The sequence below is a fragment of the Tigriopus californicus genome, chromosome 12, assembly GCF_007210705.1.
Source record: "Tigriopus californicus strain San Diego chromosome 12, Tcal_SD_v2.1, whole genome shotgun sequence".
In the NCBI taxonomy this organism is placed as follows: domain Eukaryota; kingdom Metazoa; phylum Arthropoda; class Copepoda; order Harpacticoida; family Harpacticidae; genus Tigriopus; species Tigriopus californicus.
The window spans coordinates 7,229,802-7,252,634 of NC_081451.1; the positions used below are offsets into that span (position 1 = coordinate 7,229,802).

Below are 22,833 nucleotides of genomic sequence, written 5' to 3' on the forward strand. Positions count from 1 at the left end.
ATGAGAAAAGTTAGTCTGAAATTGATGATTTTAATTTCGTAAGAACCTTTAAACGAAGAATCATTCAGGGTCATTGAAAATGTAGGTGCCTTTTTGAGAAAGGTACCGCAGAAAAAGTTCATAATTCAACTCTTTTCTTCCGGTACAAAAGGGGCATCACGTTTCATCTTGTACTACTGAGGATTAGAGTTCAAAAAAGTGATGACTAAGTCCGCTGAATGACTTTGTCTTGCCCGGCTTGAGAATATCTAAATATATGAGTCGAAACATTTGCCATAAACCAAGAATCGGGGTCGACATGTCGTTAATTGCCTCTTTCAAACGTAGTGAAATCAATGGAAATACGTACTCCAACTGAGTGATTCAGAGTTGAGCCCATCCAACCATTTGTATCTACTTAGAAAGCTCAACTACTCAGTCGGCAGCCTTTTTCAACAACACGCACATATTTATTATTGCGACACTTGTGTTGTGAGGAGTTTATTGGGGATGTGTAATTTTCCCTCTTGCCAAGAGTACTAAACTTTCTTAGCTCTTTTTCGAATCCATTCAATTCATTTTTTCCAATTATACGGCTGACTGAAGTCTTACCTCAATCCAATGTCATCATATTCCTGGGGGAAATGCTTGAGCTTCAAGATGGAGATCTCCAGGAACTCCTTCTGGGCCAGATATTTGACTTTGAACTTGGCCATCTTCTGCTCTCCATCGCAATCCACACTAATTCCTCGGTAAAGCTCCGGGTTCAAAGAGCCCACCATGTCCTCTGTTATGAAAGCAGAACATAAGGAAAGTCTCACTCTCTCACATACTGGATGTCGTACGCATGTAGTAAGTGCTGATCCAGGATCCAAGAAGCATGATCATGTGACAATTAACGCACCTCGTCGAGATGTGGAAAGATTGGCTGGATACACGAACACGCTTGTGTTACTTGATTGGAAACTGGGATTGCGGGCTCGTGGACTGCGAGGACTCACCGGGACTTGGAAGCCCGTGGTTTCTGCGGGTGAAGCCTCCTTGGACGATGAGAATGAGAACAGAGACGAGGAGCACGACGAAATAGACGGACGGCACGAAGAGAGCCTGAAAATATAGTACGAGAAATGATGGCCTCTAGTAAGTGATGTATTGGGCCAATTGGCAAACGCACGTGGAAAGGTACTTTGAGTAGTAATTTTGGAACAAGAACAAAGTATCTTGCATGGCAGTTAGGCTCTCGCATTCTGCAGAAAAGAGCATCTTTCCATGTACTCGAGACATGTTTCCTACTAGAGCCGACAAGTACACACTAATAACAATTTGAGTGACAACTTTTGAGATTGAAAGAAATGCAGAATGAAATTCCTGGGGTGCCTAAAATTCCTTTAGTCGTCTTTCTTCAGCCAAGCTTTAGACTGCCGAATGAATAAGCCACGTTATGGTTTGACCACAAAAATATGTCGTACCATATTTAAATGAAGCATTTGATTGCTTAATGAAAGCAGCTGTATTGTTTGACCTTTTGGTTGAGAATATTTATTTACTCCATGAACGTTACTTTCTCAATACGAAGTTTTGTGAAAATGAGGTTTAGTGATCAGACCAAAGGCTTGCCCGAACTCGTCTTGAAAGATAAGACAGACAAGCAATACTGGCCATTTTGATCCTTTGAAATCCAAGTGGAATTAATGTGAAAAGAGAAGAGTGATGCCCATTGAATATGTTGTATTCCTTGGTGAACAAGAGATTTTGAAAGTTCTTTTATTCTCTTAACTTGTACCTAAAATGTATCTTTCCAACCCGTATGGAAACAAGAGCAATGAAATAAAGCTTTCCACAATAGGGCTTGTCAAGTGAACATGTTCATGAACAACTGATGTTATTCTATGGAGTAAATCAAAGACAATATGCCCAGCCAAACCGCACTGAGCATGCATTGAATTTTGCCATTTTTTTTTTCATTTTACCTGCTTGTCTAAGCAAATATATATCATTGGGGTATTGAGCCAATTTGATAATGTATTCACCAAATTATACCAAGCATGTTCATTTTGTTTGTTTTGTAACACAGCTCACTTAAAATCACTCGAATATTGAAAATTCAATGGACGGATGGTGCAAGTTGACTATGATGTTTATCTTAGTTCTCCCTTCTCAAAATGCCCAAAATCAGGGTGCCGGACCACACTTTTCCTCCACTTGACATGGTCTGGTTTTGGTGGCCATATCAAGAGCACTAACTGTACACATGAAAGCCGCTTTTCATTAAGAAACGATTTTTGCTTGAACAAGGGTCCCTTTCGCATTTGTAAGGGCAAACTAAATGCCTGACATTTTTTCTCAGGCGCATTTTTACAAATTGAATTGAAAACAAATAGAAACCCCCATTTTTGAGTGCCATGATATGGAAGAAGGAAAATCCAGTGGAATCACTCACCTCCGTGAGATCAAGCTGTATTGTGAGGGCGATGCTGAAGTTGGAGTGGATGGATAACTTGGACAGGGGGATATCGAAAAAGGCGAAAGCAATTGCAAATTGGAGTGAGACGACGCTCCAGAAGCAGCGGGAACTGGAAAGAGTTGAGAAAAGCCCGACAATTGGTTGCTATTGCCGTGTCATCAGCTTAGGGATCTGGTTTGTCTCACGTACAATTGGATGCATTGCTTTTCCAGCTACCATTGCTGCAACTAAAAGCAGAACCCGCAGAGTAAGCCCTGTTTTCGGCTCTTTTCCTTCTAAGGAAAGATACAAGACAGAATTAATGCCTTCGAACGGCTCTGGACCTTGACTTGAGCGATTTCATTGGGGAAAAATTAGATACTAGGAGATGCCTTTTCATCTCAAAAGTTGGAATTGGTAATATCTACTGCATGTACCCTCAAAGGGCGTTCTCTATTGCTTTGTAAATATCGCTCTTACCTGAGGAACGGCGAGGTACAAGGACTCGGATGAGGACTCAGGAAACTGTGTTCATCCGGATTAATGGGCGATTTTTGACTTGACAAACTGTCCCTTTTGAAGTTGAGGGGCGCTAACACCGGAGAGACGGATCTCGGACTTGGACTTGGGCTGGAATTAGTTTCAATAAAAGAGTGCGCCACGGGTCAGACGATGCGACCTTCTACGTGTTGCTCCCGATCTTACTTAGGTGACAGATTGGAGTCGTAGGATCGCGAGAAGTCGCTCTCGCATCGCGAAAAAAGTGACGGGACAATGGTTGATGAAGGTGACGCGCACAAGTGATCATCCGTGGGTGCCCGCACGAACGGACCTCGAATCACCTTGTCTTGTCCGCAGACGGGCTTCAAGAAGGCTGCATCCGTTTTGAAACTAGGAACATTCGCTAATATGTACTGTTACATGGCTGAACCTGTTCACTCACGGTTAATCCATACGTTCTTCATGGGCAAGAATCCTTTAGCGTGAGCAATCTTACCTGAGATTGGACAAACCCATGGTGATCTTGATCGGTGCCTCGCCTTGGTTTTCCGCGTCCTGGCGGATGAAGCTTTTCCGTCGGTGATTGATGGTGTTGCCATCGGGGTTGGGAGCGGTGGTGTCGAAATGCAAGCGAGATCGCCGCAAGGAGTTGTCAATTGTTTTGGATCGCGTCCTATTCGAGAGCATAGGGATCTGTTTGCTTGGACTTTCTTTCTCATGCAAAACGTGAACCCGAAATTTGGGAAATCAATGAAGCAAACAAAGTGCGGTTCAGTCAAGGTGGAGACGAAGTTGCAGTTTGAGGACAAAAGGTTGTTTGACTTTGACAACAAGAATGAACTTGCCATTATTCATTTCCAGGGAAGTTCGTTCGTGTGTTTGAATAAGTTGCACCCTACCTGGGACTCTTGGACTTGGACGAGCCTGTCCCTCTGTGCTTGGCGTGTTCCCCGTTCTTGGCCTTTCGATTTTTGGGCGTGGATGGCATTGAGCTATAAAGGTCAACAAAATGTCGTTCACTTAAAGGACGAGTACAACGCCAATGTGATATATTGCTTTGGGAACATCAGATACGTGCAAAACATTTTACATTTTAACCGTTAGAGTGCACTTTCCTAGTTCTTGCAAGCTTGCCCAAAGTAAAAAAACAGGACTTTAATTTCGTATATCATTTTATCATTCAGTAAATTGTATTACATGTTTTAGGAACTCGAGGATAGATTACTTTTTTGGGTATAGAGGTGCACCAGATTTCCCTTCAACTTTAGGCCTTTTTTCGTGGGGAATCAATTGATGGTGATCTAGCTTTCTAGTAGGACATCGTACCGGAAAGCTCCGAACTACGCCAAAGGAGTGGTCCTTTTACGAATTTCCAGAGAGGTGTGCCCTTGTATTGTTGCATGAAAAACCACCCGAAATATTGAATTCGTTTGAGTAGCTAGTGATGACCAATTCTGTCAGACAGAAGTTCTGCAAGGACGACTTCGCCGACTTCTCGGACAAGAGCGTCTGGCCTGCTCCGTCACCAGATTTAAATTCGATGGACTTTGCAGTGTGGGGCGTCTTGTAGAGGGAGACTAGCCACACCTCCCACTCAAACGTGGCCTCGCTAAAAGGCCTCCATTGTCACCTCCTGGAGCAATCTCTCGGCCGACTTCATCAGGAAGTCCTGCTCTGCTTTCAGGCCCAAGATGGAGAAGGTCAGAGCGGCCGAGGGTGACCACATCGAGTAACTTGAGCCCAGATGTATTGTCTACAAATTCTAGGCTAAAAATTTATGTATTGAGCTAATAACGTGTTTATAACTATTGAGGCATTTTGTAAGGCTTGCTCGCCGGCCCTGTATATGCAATGTTTAGGATTTATTGAACTTGAATAGGGGCCCTTATTTCCAATGTCAGGCAGCCCAAATCAAATGGGGAAGAGGAGCGGTAGAATGCTAAATAAACTGGTAGCAAGATGCCATGAATGCAATTCTTTCCGGACGTTGTGTGATTTGGGTCACTAATTAAAACTACGATTTTGATAGAATTAGCCAAAAGTAACAAAAGCACAATACAATTTAATAAAGAAGAATTTGCCCCATATTTCGTCGAATCTTACTTACAAAGCGCCCTCTTAAGTGCAGAACATAAGCCATATTTCGTGTAGCATTGGAAGGCTATGGTGCTTATTCGTCAATGTTTTAATTTTATGTGAAGTAAATAAAAAAAATCACGGTCTCATAAAAAATAAATAATTGTTGCCGTATCTGGACTCCGACCTCAGGAGTGTTTTTATTAAGTTTCTCCTCTCGACAAGTGGTCGTTTGGTTGCTTTCAAAGCAAAATGTTTTGGAATGCAATTTGGTTTGAAACAGGCTTTGGGTCCTGGCATAATCTCATGGGCATTTTCTGGCTTGGACTTTTACTCCCATAGAATAAACGGGCAAAAGTAATTGAAACAGTGCTCTTTTGAAGTGGCCTTTGAAAACATGGGAACAACTCAAGTGCGCTCTACCTTAACATACACACTATACTGATGTCCACGCCCAAAGTTCCACGAAAAAAACAACTCTCATGAATTAATCATAAGTCTCTTCATTAACTTCAGGGTTGTCTTGGGTTTTGAAACTTGAAAAAATCATTGGGCATATCAATTCAATGGCCATGAATCCAAGGCCAAATTCAAAAGCCATGAATCAAAATCAAACTTTGAAAAGATTCATGGTCCTCATTTCACAGAGACGTGGAGGTTTGAGAAAAATGTGTGCTTGGCAGTTTTTTTCATTATTCCAATATATCGGAAAATGGAGTCAAGAACGCTTGACCTTGAGGTCCCCATTTTCTATGAGAGACGTTGCTGACAATGGTTGGTTTCGGGGGGATTTACCTTTGTTTAGAAAGACAAGCACATCAAGTTTTGATCTCAAACAAACGCTTCCGTTGAAACGGCTAGTAAAAAGTGCCTTAGTTTAAAAGAGAAGTAGAGCAAATTGCAAAATTTGAGGTTGGCTCTTTCTCGTTGGAAAGACTGTCGAATCGTTTTGTACTCTCCAGGGCATTCACAAAAGTTTGAAGTTTGGAGTGCCTCATCAAATTCAATTGCTTTACGGCAACGGAGTGTGGAGTTTGATTTTCGGCACAACCGAAATGTACATAAGTACTCAATTTTCCCCCAATATGGATGCGATAGGAAACCAATTACGATGCATCTTCAGGGGCCTGTCGTCTCATTGGCGATAAGCTCTGGACGGTCACTTTCGTGGAGTACAAATCGAGCCTTTTTTTCGTCGATATCAGCACTTCGAGACGTCTTTCTCTCTCTCTCTTTTTCTCCCTTTACATGGTTTATCATTTTCGGCCCCAAAGCTTTTGATCAGTCCGAAGACGTTGGCGTCTTGAAAGGAGCTGCTTTAAAATTCAGATCGAAGAATGCTGCAACGTAAAAATTGATTTCCCATTGAGGACGCATTTGTTCCACTTTCTTTACTTGTCTTATGAGTTGTATAACGAACGAGGTTTGGTGATGTGTCTCATTTGCTTGAGCGCAACCTTGACCAATGTTCACACAACCCTGTCAAAAAAGTCCGAAACTTGATTCAAAACGTTTTAAAACATTGTTTCTTTAATTGCTTTCTTCCTGCCTGGGAGCAAGTGAACCTTAAAACCCAATAAGACTACATGGGCAAAGCTTTTTTCCGTCAATTTACCTGGATCTGGCCCATTTCTCGATGCGCGGACTCCGCTGTCCGTCACTTTTCTCATCCTCATCTTTGGAGGGCAAAGAGCCCTGAATGATGCCGCCGATAATCTTCAAGAAATTCCAATCCTCCCCTGAGGCCGCAGACGACGTCGGGGCACCCGACGAGCTCGAGAAGGATGATGAGGCTGTTGGATCCAAGCTACTCGGTCCATTGCGTTTATATAAGGGCATCTTAGACTCTACAAAGATTAATGTAAGATGAATATGAGAAATGGAAGAAAGCCAAAACGGGAATGATGACTCGTCCAGAGATGTGACTGTGAACAGATCATGCCATGACGTGATTGGGATTCAACTTTAGACTGGACATGAACAAAGTATCGTCTATTGTCCATTGAGGCTCTTGTCGAGGATGATTACCGGGAGTGAGTGCTCTGACCTTGGATTCAATGATTGATACGTGCTGCAGCCGAAAAGAGTCTGAATGACTTCCTAACGGCCATGTGCAGTACATTCAATTGACACAACAGGCACATAATTGAAATAGCAGGTAATTAGAGTTACTAGAGAGTAATCAGAGTATTTGGATGATGAATTTCCACCAAACACTCTCAATTTTTGGAGCTATACTTTGTTTTAATAATGACTTCCAAAGAAAGTCAAAGCGATTTACATGATGTTAGATGGTCCATTTTTGTACGTATGTTCGAGGTTCTTATTGAGTTAGTGAGGGCATTGCGCATTGTTTTGAATTACAACAATGAATGTTTCGGAATGGGCGACTTCAATTGGAAGTCAATGGTAGGAGTGGAAACGGATACCTTTATTCGAATGAAGTGCATAACTTTCGTTCGCATAAAAAATCCAAGTCAAAAGCTCACTTCAAAAACCCAATTCAAATGGGTTTTGAAAATTATAGTTTTTCAAAAAAATTCACGTATCTCAATTTTTACTCTGAACTATTAAAATCCCTGAAGTAAAATTTTCAATGTTGTTCCTTATCATTTTTCCCGCTAAATTATACCGCTTTAGGTCCCGATGAAAGTAACATAATTATATTTGTTCGCTTCATTATTTCAAGAATGTGCTTAACTTAAAACTCGAAACCTAAAAAGGCTTTTTTATCACTGCGTCAACAATAAAAGCAAATTTCTTACCTTCGAAAATATATGTTCTAATCATAACTTATGAGATCGAGTGTGTGTATCTAATTTGCCACCACTATTATGTATGTACAAAACAGGTAATGAGAACCTCAAGGTGATCGCATGTTGTTTGCGAACCCGAGGCAAAACATTGAAGACATCTTTCCAAGGTCTACCCACCCATTTCTAATTACATGTTGATAACACTGGGACCCACTCGAACGAACCACAATTGAATTGGATACAAACACTGATGGTTGTGGACAAACACGATAACATGAGGAAATGAAATGTGGAATAGCGTGATAATCTACGCACAATCTACCTATCGCATTAAGTCGTTAATCGAAGTAAAAAAGCTAGATTTAATCGGTATTCCAACTTAAACCAAGATTTCCAAAAATTGCCAACCCTAATTCATTGGTATCATTGAACATACGATTTTGTTGGGATAATGTAAAAACTACTGGAATATGGACGCAGATGCTACAGCTGAGAATTGATATGTATGTAGAATTTGAGTGAATATAAAGCGTCCTTATTTCAAATTGCAGCTTATTTGAACCACTGGATCAAAAGCTATCCCTCCCACTCAAAGCACATTATATAAATCTGCACAAAATGAATGAGTCAGCCCTTTTGTGGGAATTGATTACAAGACCAGGGCTAAACCATTCATTCTGTGCCCTTTTATACATTTCATTTAGAGGGAACATAACTTTTGATCCAAGCCTTCAATTGAGCTGAAATTTTAAATACATAATTTCACTGAACACAGATCACTCCCGCTTGAAAAAAATGCAAGACCATGATTCAAATTGGACTTGCTAATTTTCAACTTAGCGTCCCCGTCCATGTTCTAGTGGTTCTTGAATAATGTCACAATTTGTCTTCTCGAAGTCGAGATGTTTTTTCGTAGCACGTCGTGCCAAAATGCAGTAACCACATGAGTGGTTGTCTTTTCAAGCTACCAAGGTCAGATACATTTCCAATGGAATAAGCTATAGCCACACCATTTTAATATGAGTATTTGAAGATATATAAATTATATTGGAAGATCCAAGAGCAGACCAATGGTCTAATTGATATTTCTTGTATGGTCTGCGATATTGGAAACAACGACAACTTATCCTTATACGTACTTAATGAGGGCTAGTAGACCAATATAATTCGTGCCTTTCGTCGGGCCTTAAAGCAATTTACTCAATGTATTGTTAGGTAGTTTCTCAAAAAGGGTTTTTTCCTCCGAACACACAGTTTTACACTTGTTGTTTCAATAACAGCAATGTACGATTCGTATCAATTCTGATTTTATTTTCCCAAAAGACCTTTGCCAAGGCCAGACTTGATTATTAGTATGATGTTATAATATGCTTGGTCGACAATTTGTCAGGCATGCGAGATGAAATGAAAAGTAACTTTTTGTATTCGCCAGGGTCAATTTCCTGCTAGGATTTTGGATTTTCCCAGTTGCCAGGGATTTGGAGCTCAAGCTCAAACTTCGCCATTGGAACTCAATTTGAACCCAAATACATCTCAAATATCAGGGGGTTTAAATAAGGGTTCACAGAATGCGGATTTTTTTCCATCCGAATGTGTTGTAATTTCAAGCCTTATTCTTGGTCTGTCTGAAAATGGTGTATTTGACATTGATCTGGGCACCGAGATGTGACCTTTTTTTTATCAGACAGCGTCAAAAAAATTGTCAGAGCGAAGAGGAGTCTTTTCTCGGAAGGCGATGGCGATGTTTACGACATTTCATAAAGAAATCGTTTTCTGATCATCAAAAGTTCAGCTTGACGCCAAAAACAACCAACAACAGAGCTTGGAACCTTCAAGAATGACAGCCAGCGACTTTGGATCTTGGGATGAAGACTACAATCTCATTTAAGAAAGACTTCTTGCACTGCCTAAAATGGTGTTAGGTAACTTTCAGCTAGGCTTTTTGAAGATATCTTTTAATCAAGAGGAACATTTTTTGCGTCGTATCAAAAAATATGTGACTTATTTTATTATTTTTGAGCAAATAGGACATCATATAAAGCAACAAAAATAACTCAACTGAGTTCAAGAGATCAAGAGATTGATATGCGGAGGTATTGTCAAGGCAATTGTTGGGCAAATTTGGCAAAAACTGAGCAGTTCAACTTGTAATAGCTCAATGTAGTATCACAATGAAAACAGAAGTGCAGCTAATACCATTTATGGATTATTGTGATTTCGTACCTGTTTTGTCTGATGTGTCGTTAAAAGAATGAATAGCATATAGATAAATGATATGATATCTATACTCTTTAAGCAGCCATGGACTTTTCAATAAAGCAAAATTGCGCCTCTTTAAATATTTGCTTTTATTGTCGCAAGAGTTGAAAGTTACCTTTTAGCACCGCATACTTTAATGGAAAAATGAGATCAGTGGTGAAGATGCAAGTTTGAAAAGCTATGTGGGTTCATTGAACGGCATTCATAACATTTCGTAAACAGATTGAAGATTGAGCTTAAAAAAGTGGATGTTGTGAACCATTTTTGAAGCATGTTTATGATTTTAATTTTCTTGGTTGTCTAAGCGCTATATATTATTTGATTTCGAGCACGAATAAGCTTAGCTATGATTTGAAAATTACTCAGTTGTCCTGGATGGTCTTAAACAACGGTGTGAAATGAAGTCAGATCGGGAAAAACAACTAACAAGATGTTAGCAAGTTAACAAGAAATAACTAAGGATTCACACTTGAGGCAATCCTGACATCTCGGATGTAAATCTCAATCATTGTCAGTGTTTTCAAATTTTGCATAGAAACGCCAAATGTTGCCTTTTGTCATGCCAAGGCTCTTTTCTGACACGATACAACATTTGGGCTAACTTTTGAGTGGTTCAAATTTCTAAACCCACCCATGGACGACGGTAGCCTGGACATATTTGACGCCGCCAAATATACCATAATAAGATCACGGAAAATTTAGGAACCATTGAACTCAACCTCTCGGGCAAAATTTGAAAAAATCCAAGCCAGGCAGATTCACTCGCCATAGACTTCAAATTTCAGAGGGAGGAATATGGCAAGTCTTACCCTGCTGCTAACATAATTCTTGTCAACCCGTTTTTTTCCCTATGGTTCAAGTTTTCACTTGTCCAAGTTTAGTTTAAACTAAAAGTGATACGACATGGAGGAATAAATAAATTCGACTTGCGCCAATAAAAATTACGAGTGAGATGTATTCGTGTAAAGTTCCACAGTATTTTTGATGTCATTGGTTGACAGAAACATTCAAGCACTCCTTGAAAGTGAATCGAAGCCTTTTTAGCCCCTACAGAGCGAAATTCTCATTTTAATCCAGGTGGTTGAAACATTCAACTGACACAAAAGGAGCCAGTCGCAGTTCAGCTTGACATCCTGAGATGTTGGGATTACCTCGATTATATAAAAGCAACAACACCTATGACAAATGATGAGGAGTTTTCGGATACTTGGTGTCCTTGATGATTACAAGGTGGTGCTTCATGTAAGCGTTTTCGTTAAATTTGTGTAGTTCCATTAAAATCTCGATAAATGGAAAAATGCCCCAAATAATGACTGCATCACAAAAACTCCAGCTCTCCAACATTTAGAGGTCATATATGTAAACCATCGTAGTTTGGCACTTGGAGCCCTTAGTCCTTATCACAGATAGGTAAATCTCATCCAAGTTTCAGGTACATAACTGCTTCGATTAACATGAAATTAAAGTGGTTTAGAAAGACAACAATCGATTATGATGGAAAAAATTACGTTCCCATTCATGAAAATGAATTGTTTTAAATAACTGAATATCTTAATTAATATCTAGTGACAGGGGTAGAAAAGAAACAATTGACCATTTCAGCATGGATGGCAATCATTATCATTCGTCAAAAAGAACTCGTTCAAATATATATCCTGGTTTGCAATGATTACAAAAACAAGCATATATATTGGTGGTTTTTTTTGACCTGTCTTTGCCTCTTCAATTCAGAACCACTTTTTTCAATCAAGTTCTGCAACGTTGTTGCTAATAAAAACGGAAAATTTCATTCGTGCCATTTTCCCGTGTTATCCATTCAGGTTCTACTTTTTGTGCCATGGATCTTTAAGGGTATGTTTTGTTTTCATCATTCCTAGGATCTGCTTGTTTTACTTTTTGTCCGAACTAAACAAGATATCACCGAAGATACCCCGAGTTCAGTCCGAACTGGTCTGAGGACGGCCTTCTTCAGCCTTTCTTCTCGTTTCCTTGCCTTGTTTCATCACATTCTAATCTGTATTCTTGATCTTTGATGTTGGAGCGGAGATTAGTCGAAATGGAAACAAGATGAAGGCCACTTTAAGAAATTAGAAAATTGGAAATCCTTGTAAAAATCAAACATGATATATGCCTCTGCATTCAAGCCACTCATCAAAATCTTTTGTAGGGGAGCAGTAAGTAATCAGTTTTGTCTATGTCAATCACAAATGGTGCCACAAATCGTATTTTGAGTAATTGCTTTTTACAGAATCCGCCTACACGTGAACAACTAATACATACATACATGTCCAAATCGAGTATTCCCTCCAACTTGGCTCCTTCTTTTGTATCGCATTCGATAGTTTCACAATGTAACGGTCGCAGATTAGAAAATTCAAATGGCTGACTTACCGACAAGGGAACGCCGGAATATGACAAAGGAGCAGGGTTCCTCAATGATGATGATACACTTCACACGTCAATGAGCTCGACTGCAACTCTGATTACAAGGATCCAGTTCCACGGGAGATCCCTTTGGCACAGGCCTTCGCCAGAAGGAGGTGAGAGTAGTAGTATGTACTCGTAGTTGGGATATACGTACGTACGTTCACAAGGAGGAACCTGTTGCCAGTCTTCTGGGCGGCCTTCAACCGTTACCACGTCCAAGAGGTCGATAGAGGGAGGCGACGAGGTCGAGCCACGAACGGGAAACCGAGAAAAGGGAGAAGAGCGGAACAAGAAGGCTAGAGGTCTTGGTACAGAAGAGAGACGGCACTTGTGTAGCCATGGTGAGAAATCGAAAAAGCCACACTTGGCCAAGGAAATTCTAATCTTGATTTCGTAATCATGACACGGATCCCCCATAGATGTTCGTTGGGGATTTCGAAAGAAAAATAAAACCTTTCAACCCTAGGATGTGGCGTTTCTTTTTTTTTAAAGGACGGGGAAAGTATGTGGGGATTCAAAGGTCAAATGTGGACGTAGTTATGTGGCTTAAATGGTGCTTTATGTATTGCAAGCAGGGATGAGAAATTATTCAAAGCTATTTTTGACCACCTGGCAGAAAATGGTGACAGAAAGTGGCAGAAATTCCTTCAAATTCAATATTTGCCAACGAGGATATAACTTGGATGTGAAATTATTCAAAGCCATTTTTGACCACCTGGCAGAAAATGGTGGCAGAAAGTGGCAGAAATTCCTTCATAGTCGAATATTGCCATCGTTGATTGCATGCAGATTTTCTGTATTATGATACAATTTTTAAGGCAATTATTGTCAAATCTACTTTTTTGATATCTTCGAACCTTATCCCCTTTTCAATATTCATAGACCCATAATGTTCAAAGTGGAAAATCTAGGCCTTAATCACTATTCTTATCGATTTGAATTCATCAAAATTCAAATTGATTGTTATTCAAGCGCAATCAAATGAAGGATCCAGCTTGGAAGCCCAGTGTGACTGATCGTCAAATGTAATCCTTTTCTTTGTAAATATCTAATAAGCATGGTGGCTTTACGAATCTTCCAATCATAAGGGACTTCAATTTTCCACGACCTTTCTCAAGGAAACCTTTAAACGCTAGCAAAAAAGTAGCCTTGAGATGCTGAAAGGATACAACTATGATTTAAAGAGGGATTAGGTATCATATATATTCCTGAATTGAAGAGAGTGGCGTAGAAAAGGATCCTCAGAAACAATTATTGTTGTACATACGGATTCCGTGGTGACAGTCATCTCTTTTTTTGAGAGCTCTATGGAAAAGACCGGTTGATGCGTAGAAGAAAAGGGCAGCAGATTTGACAGGGTCAAAATGATGTTCAATGTCTAGTCTATCAAATGATTATTTCATTCTCTCGGGTCTGATAAACCGACGACACATTCGTTAGATAAAATGTCACAGAATTTCCGATTCTAGATGAGAACAAACAACTGCTCGTAAAAATACACATTCTATTAAATTCCGTTTACCTGTTGTCCGTTCCATTGGAACAAGAATTGGTTACCTTTTTAAACAATGCCGAGATCAAACTCAATAGACATTGTCTTGGCGATGTAGTCTTTTGTGCTGGAAGACAAAACGAAAATTCATCGTTGTTCAAGACCAGCCTCAAAAGATATCATTTTTGAACGGAACCATCAAAGTGAACGGATAATCAGCTCCCTTATCTCCATTTTCCTTTTGGTCATGGAGAGAAAAAAAGATGAAGTTCGTGTAGCAGAGAAATAAAGCCGAGGGACGCCATTCAGGCTCAATTTCCTTTTTTTTGTAGGGAATAACGTATGAGCTAATTGAATAGGTCGACTAGGACCTTGAGTATGAGGATCTATTTTGAGCGGTTCTCGCTGTGCAATCGCAAAGGCTGTACCATCTATCTTAATCGAGCCATTCAATAGCATTCATTAACAGTAAATCACATACAGCTTGGTAAGAGATCATCTAGGGTGACACAATCAAAACCCGGAACGAATAATCTTACACCTCTATATTCTATAGCAGTGACATGGTCACGAGTCTCAACCGAGACAAGATTTAAAATCGAACTTGATCGTTCGAAAAGTGTCCAAAAAGTTCGGGTAAAGAACTAACCGTTACTAAGACCGACCCATTTATTCAAGTTATAACAAGTCATGAACGTGAATATATTAAAACTGGGAGTGAATCAATAAGTCGAGTTTCCACTTTGTTCCACTTTGATGGAACAACTGGATGAAGAAGGACTGTAGGTAAAATGGAACTGAGCTTAAAGTTGGTGGTAGAAGAAACAGCACGAAGCCACCTTGAACGTTTTTAAAAGGATTGGGCACGTTCCTCAACCACACTTCGCCCTGAGGGACCATCAAACAATATACATTCATGACACAATGGGTATCAATTGGTCTTCTAGTTTGAACAGGCCTCCCAAATTTTGAGACAAATAGCGTATATTCCCTGGAGAACACAGGCATTGTCAAAATAAGATATCCTTGTAGGAATCAACTCGCAGACTGATTTAAAAAATAAAAGTAAACCTTGGTTAAGATTTAGTGCTCTTTTAATCATTTAAAGCCTTTTCGTTGGCAAGCATAATTGAAGCGTTCACTTATTCCCCCAAGTCATTAGGTGGATCAAATTTGAGTGCATTTTGAAATCAAGATGCCAGAAGATCAAGCACATACAGTGCTAACAGCGAGTTAGTTTTGTAATGGAAAGGTTTTTTAATGAGCCTCAAAATACGTTTAAGGAATACTTTGAGCCCATCTTACTTATAATCCTTAAACACCCGGTAAAATTTTGTAATCTTTAGAATAATGTCACTCAATAGCTACTCAATCATGAGTTTAAACTTCAAAGCAAGATGCTCCTCCCACAAAGAAAAAATACCTATGATTGTCTTTAGGTGTGCTTTTATGGTATGGTTTAAAAAATTACCCTTGTCATTGGGAAACTAACTCACTGTTCGTATGTAGTGATCCCCCTGGCATCATGATTGAAAAAAATACCCATAAGCATGTCAATATTGATTTTGACCCATGTAAATGTTTATGGGAAACGTGCGAAGGAGACTGCTGTGTGATAAAAACATATTTTCATTGAGCAAATCTCGAAACCTGTGCTTTAGGAAGGTAATGAAGGAAAATCTGACAATCGTATAAGATCACACTTCTGGATACTTGTGACTCTAGTTACAACTGAAGTCCAAATCCAAAGGTGAAAAAGGCTTTTAACGAGCTTACATACTTGGTTGTTTTCTCCCAATCTAAAATATACGAGTCCGCTCAAGGCAATGAGTAACCGATAAGCGTGACCAAATGATTGATGGCCCGTTGAGAATTCCAAGAATAAGTGTACAAAATGGGGAAATAGTCTTACCAACAATTCATTTTCGCACAGACCTCGAGGTTGGAAGTACGTAGATACGAACCCGTTCTTTGAAATACATCAAATTGAAAACATGTTTATGAAGCAACTTGATCTTCCGTCTCTGAGCAACTGAGGCCGTTTGCGGAGGTGGATCGCCCTCAACCGCGTATTTTTGAGTGTAGCAATCAAAGTTGGAATGTACAAACCTTTCCACGAAATGGGAAGGTACGTGTGGGATTTTACATAAGTTATATTTCAGGATCATTTCTCAGGGTTCTTAATTTTGCCCGCAAACAAGATGATTCCATTGGGTTTGTTCACGATGAAGAAAGCAAAAGGTCGGTTGACGTCAATCTTGAGATCCGGCTCAAAGGCTGAATACAAAGTGATGGAAAGTCCAGTGGCGCCCACAGCTTCGACGCCCTTCTCATCAACGGAAACAATGGCCTGGAAACGACAATGGAGATCAGGGAATGTTCGATTGGGGCAACCAGCTACGTCAATCGTTGGATTCCATCAAGATTTGGGAGCTATGGGCACATAAACAACTAAGGATACTAAATACATACCTAGACAAATCTAAAACATGTTGAGCATGAGAAATAAAGAAAATTCAAGGAATACTATTGTGAAGCACCCTGATTTTGTGCAATTTGTGGAGGGAGGATTTAGATCAATATCACAGCCAACTCGCACCCTGATCCAATTGAATGTTTCATAGGCAAGTGAAGTTGTGTCACGAAACTCAAAAAGTGCTATTTTTGATGTATCTATTTCAACGTATCAAAACCTTGCCTCAATATCAGAATACTTTTCACTTCAATAAGTTGGCACATATGATTTAATGAAAAATTAAATAGATTTAATTGGTGCAGGTTGGTTGGACATATTGTCTATAGTTTTGCTCCATAGAATAACCATAGAGGAAGCAACTCCTAGAGAGTGCGATGAGAGCTAGTTAGGCGGACTAGCTTTCAGAGCGATTGAATGTCAGCTGACCGACTGCTTGAGTATAGTTTCTGATTGTAGAGGCGCTGCCTCCCATCAGCTAGAGTTGCACTGTCCACTGGTTACTGATTCAGCTGCAGTAAAAAGCCACAACAAACTCGAATTTTACTCTTCTATGTCACTTGTTACATGGAAAACGTCAGCTGTTTGTTTTCCTTCACTTCTCAATGGAAATATCGGGTGTGCACGGAAACAAACATTGGCTACACTCGATTGTATTTTTCAACATATTTAACTCTTGATTGAACTGCCAGAGGAAAACAATGGTGTTTTAAATCCAAGACCCAACCAACTAGTGTATATGAAATAATATTTGAAAATGATGCCATTAGATGCCTCATATGGGTACGTATGGCAGTAGGACCGTGGATTTTGCCCTTTATCACATTCAGAGCTACCATGACCATACATTGGGTAAGCTTCATGGTATTTCAAGTGGACCAGAAGTTTGGATTTCAGTGTCTATGGGCAAGTGCAGGCCACTGACAATGCCATCAATCACAGCAATATCGCAGACCTCAAGGCATCTTGGGCGCAAGTGTGAGTTCTCACGCCCAAAGGTTTCATTTAAAGGGTCTTTGGCGATTGTGTCCCCAGATAGCTGAGGGCAGGGCTTTCAAGAAGAAATGCATTTACTTATTTTTCTTGGGCTCTACATTTTATGATCTGAGCATTATGTCAGATAATTCAATTAAGAGTTATTTATATTGAAAGTGACGACCACACCCGGTACAGAAGTACTGATATCTTCAATTTGTGTTCCCGGATATTTCAGATACTCACTTATTTGTTGACGCTAATATTCTCTTGTTTTTTTTTGGTGTTAACAAATCAAGTAAAAAGGGCATGATGCAGCAAACTTAGATGTGTACCATCCCCCTCGATTTTCAAATCTCTAGCTTGTATTTCTATGTTCCCTCATAAGTTAATAAATAAAATAAACTGGAAAAGTTGTTAATGAGGCATTGTTACTGAATACTACGGTTATCGTATTACTTCTTATTTTCACATTAGATATTGCTCAGAATAAAACGTTTACTTAGTTACCGTTTAGGCTAATTTCACGTATAAGTTAGTGTCGAAATAGTCGTAGTGCAAAAAGCTCTGATTAAAATTGTATCACAGAAAAAGAACCTTTTACCTGGAGTCACCAGCCAAGCATGAAATAGAACATAGTTCCATCCAACTCAAGCCCAGACAAATGGAAATATCTTAGATGCAGGCTTTCAAAAAGAAGTTACTCATTAACATTTCGTAGTCGAATCATGGCTACTCTTTCCTTGCGCTGATATTATTAACCTGTCATTTTTAGACGGAGAGTCGAAATGCATTCATCTCAAGAAGTCATCAAATAGCTTACCGTATCTTATAGCATTGGTCTTTCTGTTTGCCATGAATCATAGGTGTATTTCATAAACCAATCAAACCAATCATCAAGCTCTTCGTGAAAAATGTGATTTTTCATCAGATATGTTCGTGAAAGAGATTCAAGTGATTTTGTGATCAGTCTATTTTGAATCATGATACATTTTAAAATCTGAAAACCTATCTACCAATGTTTTTTAGTAAAATATCTTTTATTATTCACTAGGTATATATGATGCCATTCTATGACCTACGTATTCTTTTCTTTTGATTCTTGACAATAAGATTATTGGCCTTTGATTTGATCAAAAGATCTGGTCCAAGAAATTCACTTGGCCAAATTTAGGCCCAAAATCTAATTGAGGAAAGTCAATAGCTTCCTAATAGCTTCTTCGGTCTGCTGTCGGCCAGCTACATAAGTCTTTGAAGATATAACTTTAGAACGAACCGTTTTTATAATTGAATAATTGAATGTCATACATATGACTTGCATTTCTCATTTTTTGAGCATATTATGAAAACGGACTCAGGGTTGCTCTGTGAATTGTATTATAAGAGAAAAGAAGGCATTTTGACCTGGTTCAAGTCTCATTCAACAATACGTTGATTCACGAATCGGAAACCTAGATTTTCGACTATTATCAGTATTCCAGTGGTTCATGCTTCAGTTCACGTCCGTGCTCGTACTGGAGTGAGACAACGAAGTCTCTTCACATTTGTTACTACATCAAAAGCCTCCCTTGTTGATGAACAGGTTTGTTTACAATTGAATGATTAGTTGATGAAATATGAAAAGCTCTTAAGAAAAAGTCGTGAACCAGTATTTAAGAGAGCGCACGATATTAATGTGTCATGGTCCATTAGTGATTGGGCATTAAATAAGACGGGTTAAATCCAGGAAAATAGGCCATGAAATATCACAGAATTTTGGCAATGACTATGGCGAATGGCTAATTTTCGAATATTTTGAAGACAGCCTACCTGTATTGAATAATTTGGTCGTTATTCAAAGCTGAATTCCTAAAGCTTAGTTTAAAATAAAACTTATGTAAACTAGAAAGCACCATGTGTTCTTTTAGAAAAGAACAAAACTGTAGGTATGAACGACCATTTGCGATCGAACCAGTATGAAAACAAAGCCCATTTACCTTGTGGTGAATTTCGTCCACATACATGCCATTACTATTCTCAGCCATCCGGGAAAAGTTTGCCGTGGCATCAAAGATGGGCCCCAAGCCCGGAAATTGGGGTGGGTCCACGTTGAGCGTCTCCTTGAGCTTGAAACGGGTCTCAACTTTGAACTTTGGCATAGTTAATGAGACATCGGTCTGTTCCAAGGCCTCTGGTTTGAGGATGTACTCAAGAATCTTGGAGTCGCTCTTCTCCAGAGTTTGAAGGGTTGCTTCCAACTCTAGAAAGAGGATAATAACAGGCTGAGAACAATGCTCATAAAACCCGACCGGTTTTTTTAAACCTGGCCTCACCTTGACCTTGAGCTGGCAACACGAGAACAAAGGTGTGATCTTTGTCGACTAAAGGCAATTCAATGATCTCGGCATTGTCAGCTTTGGCGTATCCAACGTTGGGGGTGCCAAACATCGTCTGGGTTTGAATCTCGGTGCTTTCATCCACTTTGAATGGAAGGGATTCGGTTCCGTCGAAAAATTTGGCCCATTCACTCTTGTAGTGGACCACGTTGGCCAGGACGAATTTAGTGTTCGGGGTCACACTGCCTGACGGCATCAGGTCCTTGATTTGTCCATCAGAGTTCTTGGACACCCACTGATTGATAGATTTTCTCGCATTCTCAGGCTTCTGACCAAGCTCAAATTGGAACGGCGAGGATCCCAAGACATTTTTGATTCGAGTGCCATAGGATGATTTGACTTTGGCAGATTTTGCCACTGTTATCATGTTGGCGTACGCCGCATACTTGGTATTTTTCGGCCGGATGAGCTGGAATCATATCAACGATCCAACTTTTTTGACAAGGTTTCTAAAGTGGTGTCTAAAACGTTCCGACTGGTTCTTGCGGTAGCTTATCCAGAATCACGCAACCTTATGGCTGTATTATTTTGTTTCAAATTACCTGCATTCCGGCTTTGAAAACCTGGTCGTTGGGGGGAAATCCCAGACCAGTTTGAAGTTGTTCTCTAGTCTTCCCCGCCGTTCCTTCGTAAACAGAGGCCACACCCACCAAGATGCCGAAGGGAGCAAAGGCCACATTGCCTTCCGGGTGGCTGTTCAAAATTGTGGTCATGAGTTTGGAGTTTGTTTCCTGTGCAAAGTTTTCATTTTGTCCGCTCACCAGGATGAAACAAGCACTAGCCACAAAATTCACAATTAAGAAGAGCAACATCATGAACAACTGGTTTGGATGAGCTCTCTTTCGTCTTTACTGATGGCCTCTTTGGGCAGTTGATGACTTTGTTAAACGTTGACAGACCAGTTCCTCGTCTCAATCGTGAATCTTGTCCGTGCATTGGTTGAACCTGAACTGACGATGAAAAGGGAGAGCTGTCCACATATCACTCACCATCATCTTTGGAGTGCATTAGACGACAGACCACCAAACCATGGACACCTTAATCAGGCATGCTTGGGATTCACTCGTTGGTTTTGACGATATAATTTTAATTCATAACTACCTTAACAGACTGGATTCAGTCCTGTATCAGATTGATTTGATGTTTAGGGACGTGGATCAGTGTCGAAAAACTTTGTTTTTCAAAGTCTCGTCCCACATCTCTTGAACATTTTAAGTTCAAGTATGGACTATTTTGTTCACTTTTTTCCCAACTATTTTTCACTTAGGCCCGAGGTCCATACCTTTGGTTGTAGTTCCTCGATCAACTCATTGGTAGGTGGGTATTCTTTGTCCAACATGGCTCAGGTAGATTTGATTTGAAATGGGGGATTTCCATTATCATTACCATGCCTGTGCTCCTTGAATATGTGGTGCATGTCGGCCGACGACCAACTAACTTATCAAGAATTGATGAGAACCGCTGGAAACCGTCGCATTGTCGTCCCTCATTTTGCGTTGTCTGTACATAGTCAATGCTCTGGATGGGGGGGGGGGAATTATTCCCGGGATTCCCCCACTGAATAAGGAGGACGAAATGAGAGCACGAGTGAGTGGTTGGAGTATTCTTGCCCACTCTGAGGCAGATCCAGGTTATTGCGTTGTAAACATAATCATTTTTTAAACTCAAGTCTCAAGTTTCTTTGAGTGAGAAAAATACACCAATAGTTGTTAAAACAGCGAGTATACGAGGAGGGATTTATTAAGCCAAGATGACAAATGCCCTTGCTAAAGAGAATGAGGTCAACACACCTTCGTTTTGATTGGACACTACGGATGTTTGGGTCAATTGGCTTTTAAAGGTATTTTTCCAGGAGGGGCGGGGGCCGGTTGAGAGTAAATACGAAAACTTTGACCATTCTAGATATTGATCTTGATGAGACCTAATTGAAAATAGTCATCCACAAACGATAGAGCTCTTAAGAATTTTAATGAAAGAATTGTATTAAAGGGCTCACCGTTTTCACAAATGGTGAATAAAGCCCTATGAGAAAATGAATTCGATTGATGAAGCTGGGTCATTACTTAGCAATAATATCTTTTGTTACGTTTTGCCAATAAATAAGCAAACTTTATGATCAAATTCATAATCATTTCGGACATAATTTATGGATAAAATTGTACGAAATGGGTGCCATTTAATCATGAATAACTATATTTTATCCTTTTGTGGCATCAATGTTTGCGTGTTTGCATGTTTTACTACTACAGGATGATGCAGACAGCAGTTTGAAGGGCGTTACTTTTTTTTAGTTTTGAGAGCCAAAAAAGTAAGGCTTCATTGGTTAGTTTATTCATAATCTCAAAGCATTTTTTTGGTTTAGACATTTGACGAGAGTCAGTATGGCGCCAAACATTGTGCGCTAAATATCTGTCAGGCATCTATTGCCAGGGACATGGGCGTCCAACAGAACGTCATTTACAAGACCTTGGTCAACATACCCATCCCAGAAGCTACAACGCAAGGCCAGGACCATTTCTTTCCCGATATGCTTTGTTCCCGGGTCGTGATCTCACACCCATTCACTGAGAAAGATACACCCACATCTCCCCTTGTTAACTCATTCGTCCACTTATATGTGAATCACGTATGACAAGTATTTGTCGGACAATATGTTTGTTCCTCATTAATTGGAAAATAGATTAGCCAATGAAACCTCTCACTTCAATGCTTCTTGGCTATCACCTTTTTAAACATTGTTGCAAGCATTATAACGCTGTTGTATTCCTATGATTATACCATCAACTGTTATGATAACGAACGTTCGCGATTGGCTCCAACAAAAGCCCACATTACAACGAGATTCTCCAAATGTTATAATAAAAAAATCTCATACTTCAGCAGAGAATTTACCAGTCACATCCATTTTTAATCTGCCTATTACTGTTTGAACTACTTTCTTCATTCACCAATGCTCATGAACGCTACATGTTAGACAGAATTTACCAACAAGCCAAGGCGATGCCTTCCAAAACATCGATATGACAAGGGAGGCTCCGTGATATTGGCTGTGATGGTTCTGACCGTTGTTCGTGCTG

The 22,833-nt window shown here is 39.9% G+C and overlaps 2 protein-coding genes across 3 annotated transcripts in view; both read right to left on the minus strand.

Moving 5' to 3' along the window:
• LOC131892141 (synaptotagmin-15B-like) overlaps positions 1-12,548 on the minus strand; it is a 14,899-nt gene extending 2,351 nt beyond the window's left edge. Inside the window, exons 1-10 of one of the 2 annotated variants that reach the window (XM_059241915.1) lie at positions 12,406-12,548; positions 6,615-6,846; positions 3,823-3,915; positions 3,420-3,596; positions 3,128-3,313; positions 2,903-3,052; positions 2,633-2,670; positions 2,420-2,552; positions 884-1,086; positions 592-766 (exon numbers count right to left, since the gene is read on the minus strand). In XM_059241915.1, coding sequence (XP_059097898.1) covers positions 592-766; positions 884-1,086; positions 2,420-2,552; positions 2,633-2,670; positions 2,903-3,052; positions 3,128-3,313; positions 3,420-3,596; positions 3,823-3,915; positions 6,615-6,838 — 1,379 coding nt within the window. In that variant the 5' untranslated portion in view covers positions 6,839-6,846; positions 12,406-12,548. Of the gene's footprint in view, positions 1-591; positions 767-883; positions 1,087-2,419; positions 2,553-2,632; positions 2,719-2,902; positions 3,053-3,127; positions 3,314-3,419; positions 3,597-3,822; positions 3,916-6,614; positions 6,847-12,405 lie in introns of both variants that reach the window. The other variant, XM_059241914.1, reaches the window with a different exon arrangement.
• A 3,520-nt stretch (positions 12,549-16,068) lies between these two features.
• Positions 16,069-20,850, minus strand: LOC131891581 (leukocyte elastase inhibitor-like). Its single transcript, XM_059241195.1, has 4 exons — positions 20,299-20,850; positions 19,694-20,165; positions 19,358-19,620; positions 16,069-16,283 (listed from the first exon to the last, which is right to left on the minus strand). Exons 1-4 carry the CDS (start codon positions 20,569-20,571, stop codon positions 16,098-16,100), a joined length of 1,194 nt encoding a protein of 397 aa, XP_059097178.1. The 5' UTR covers positions 20,572-20,850; the 3' UTR covers positions 16,069-16,097.
• Positions 20,851-22,833: the final 1,983 nt, after the last annotated feature.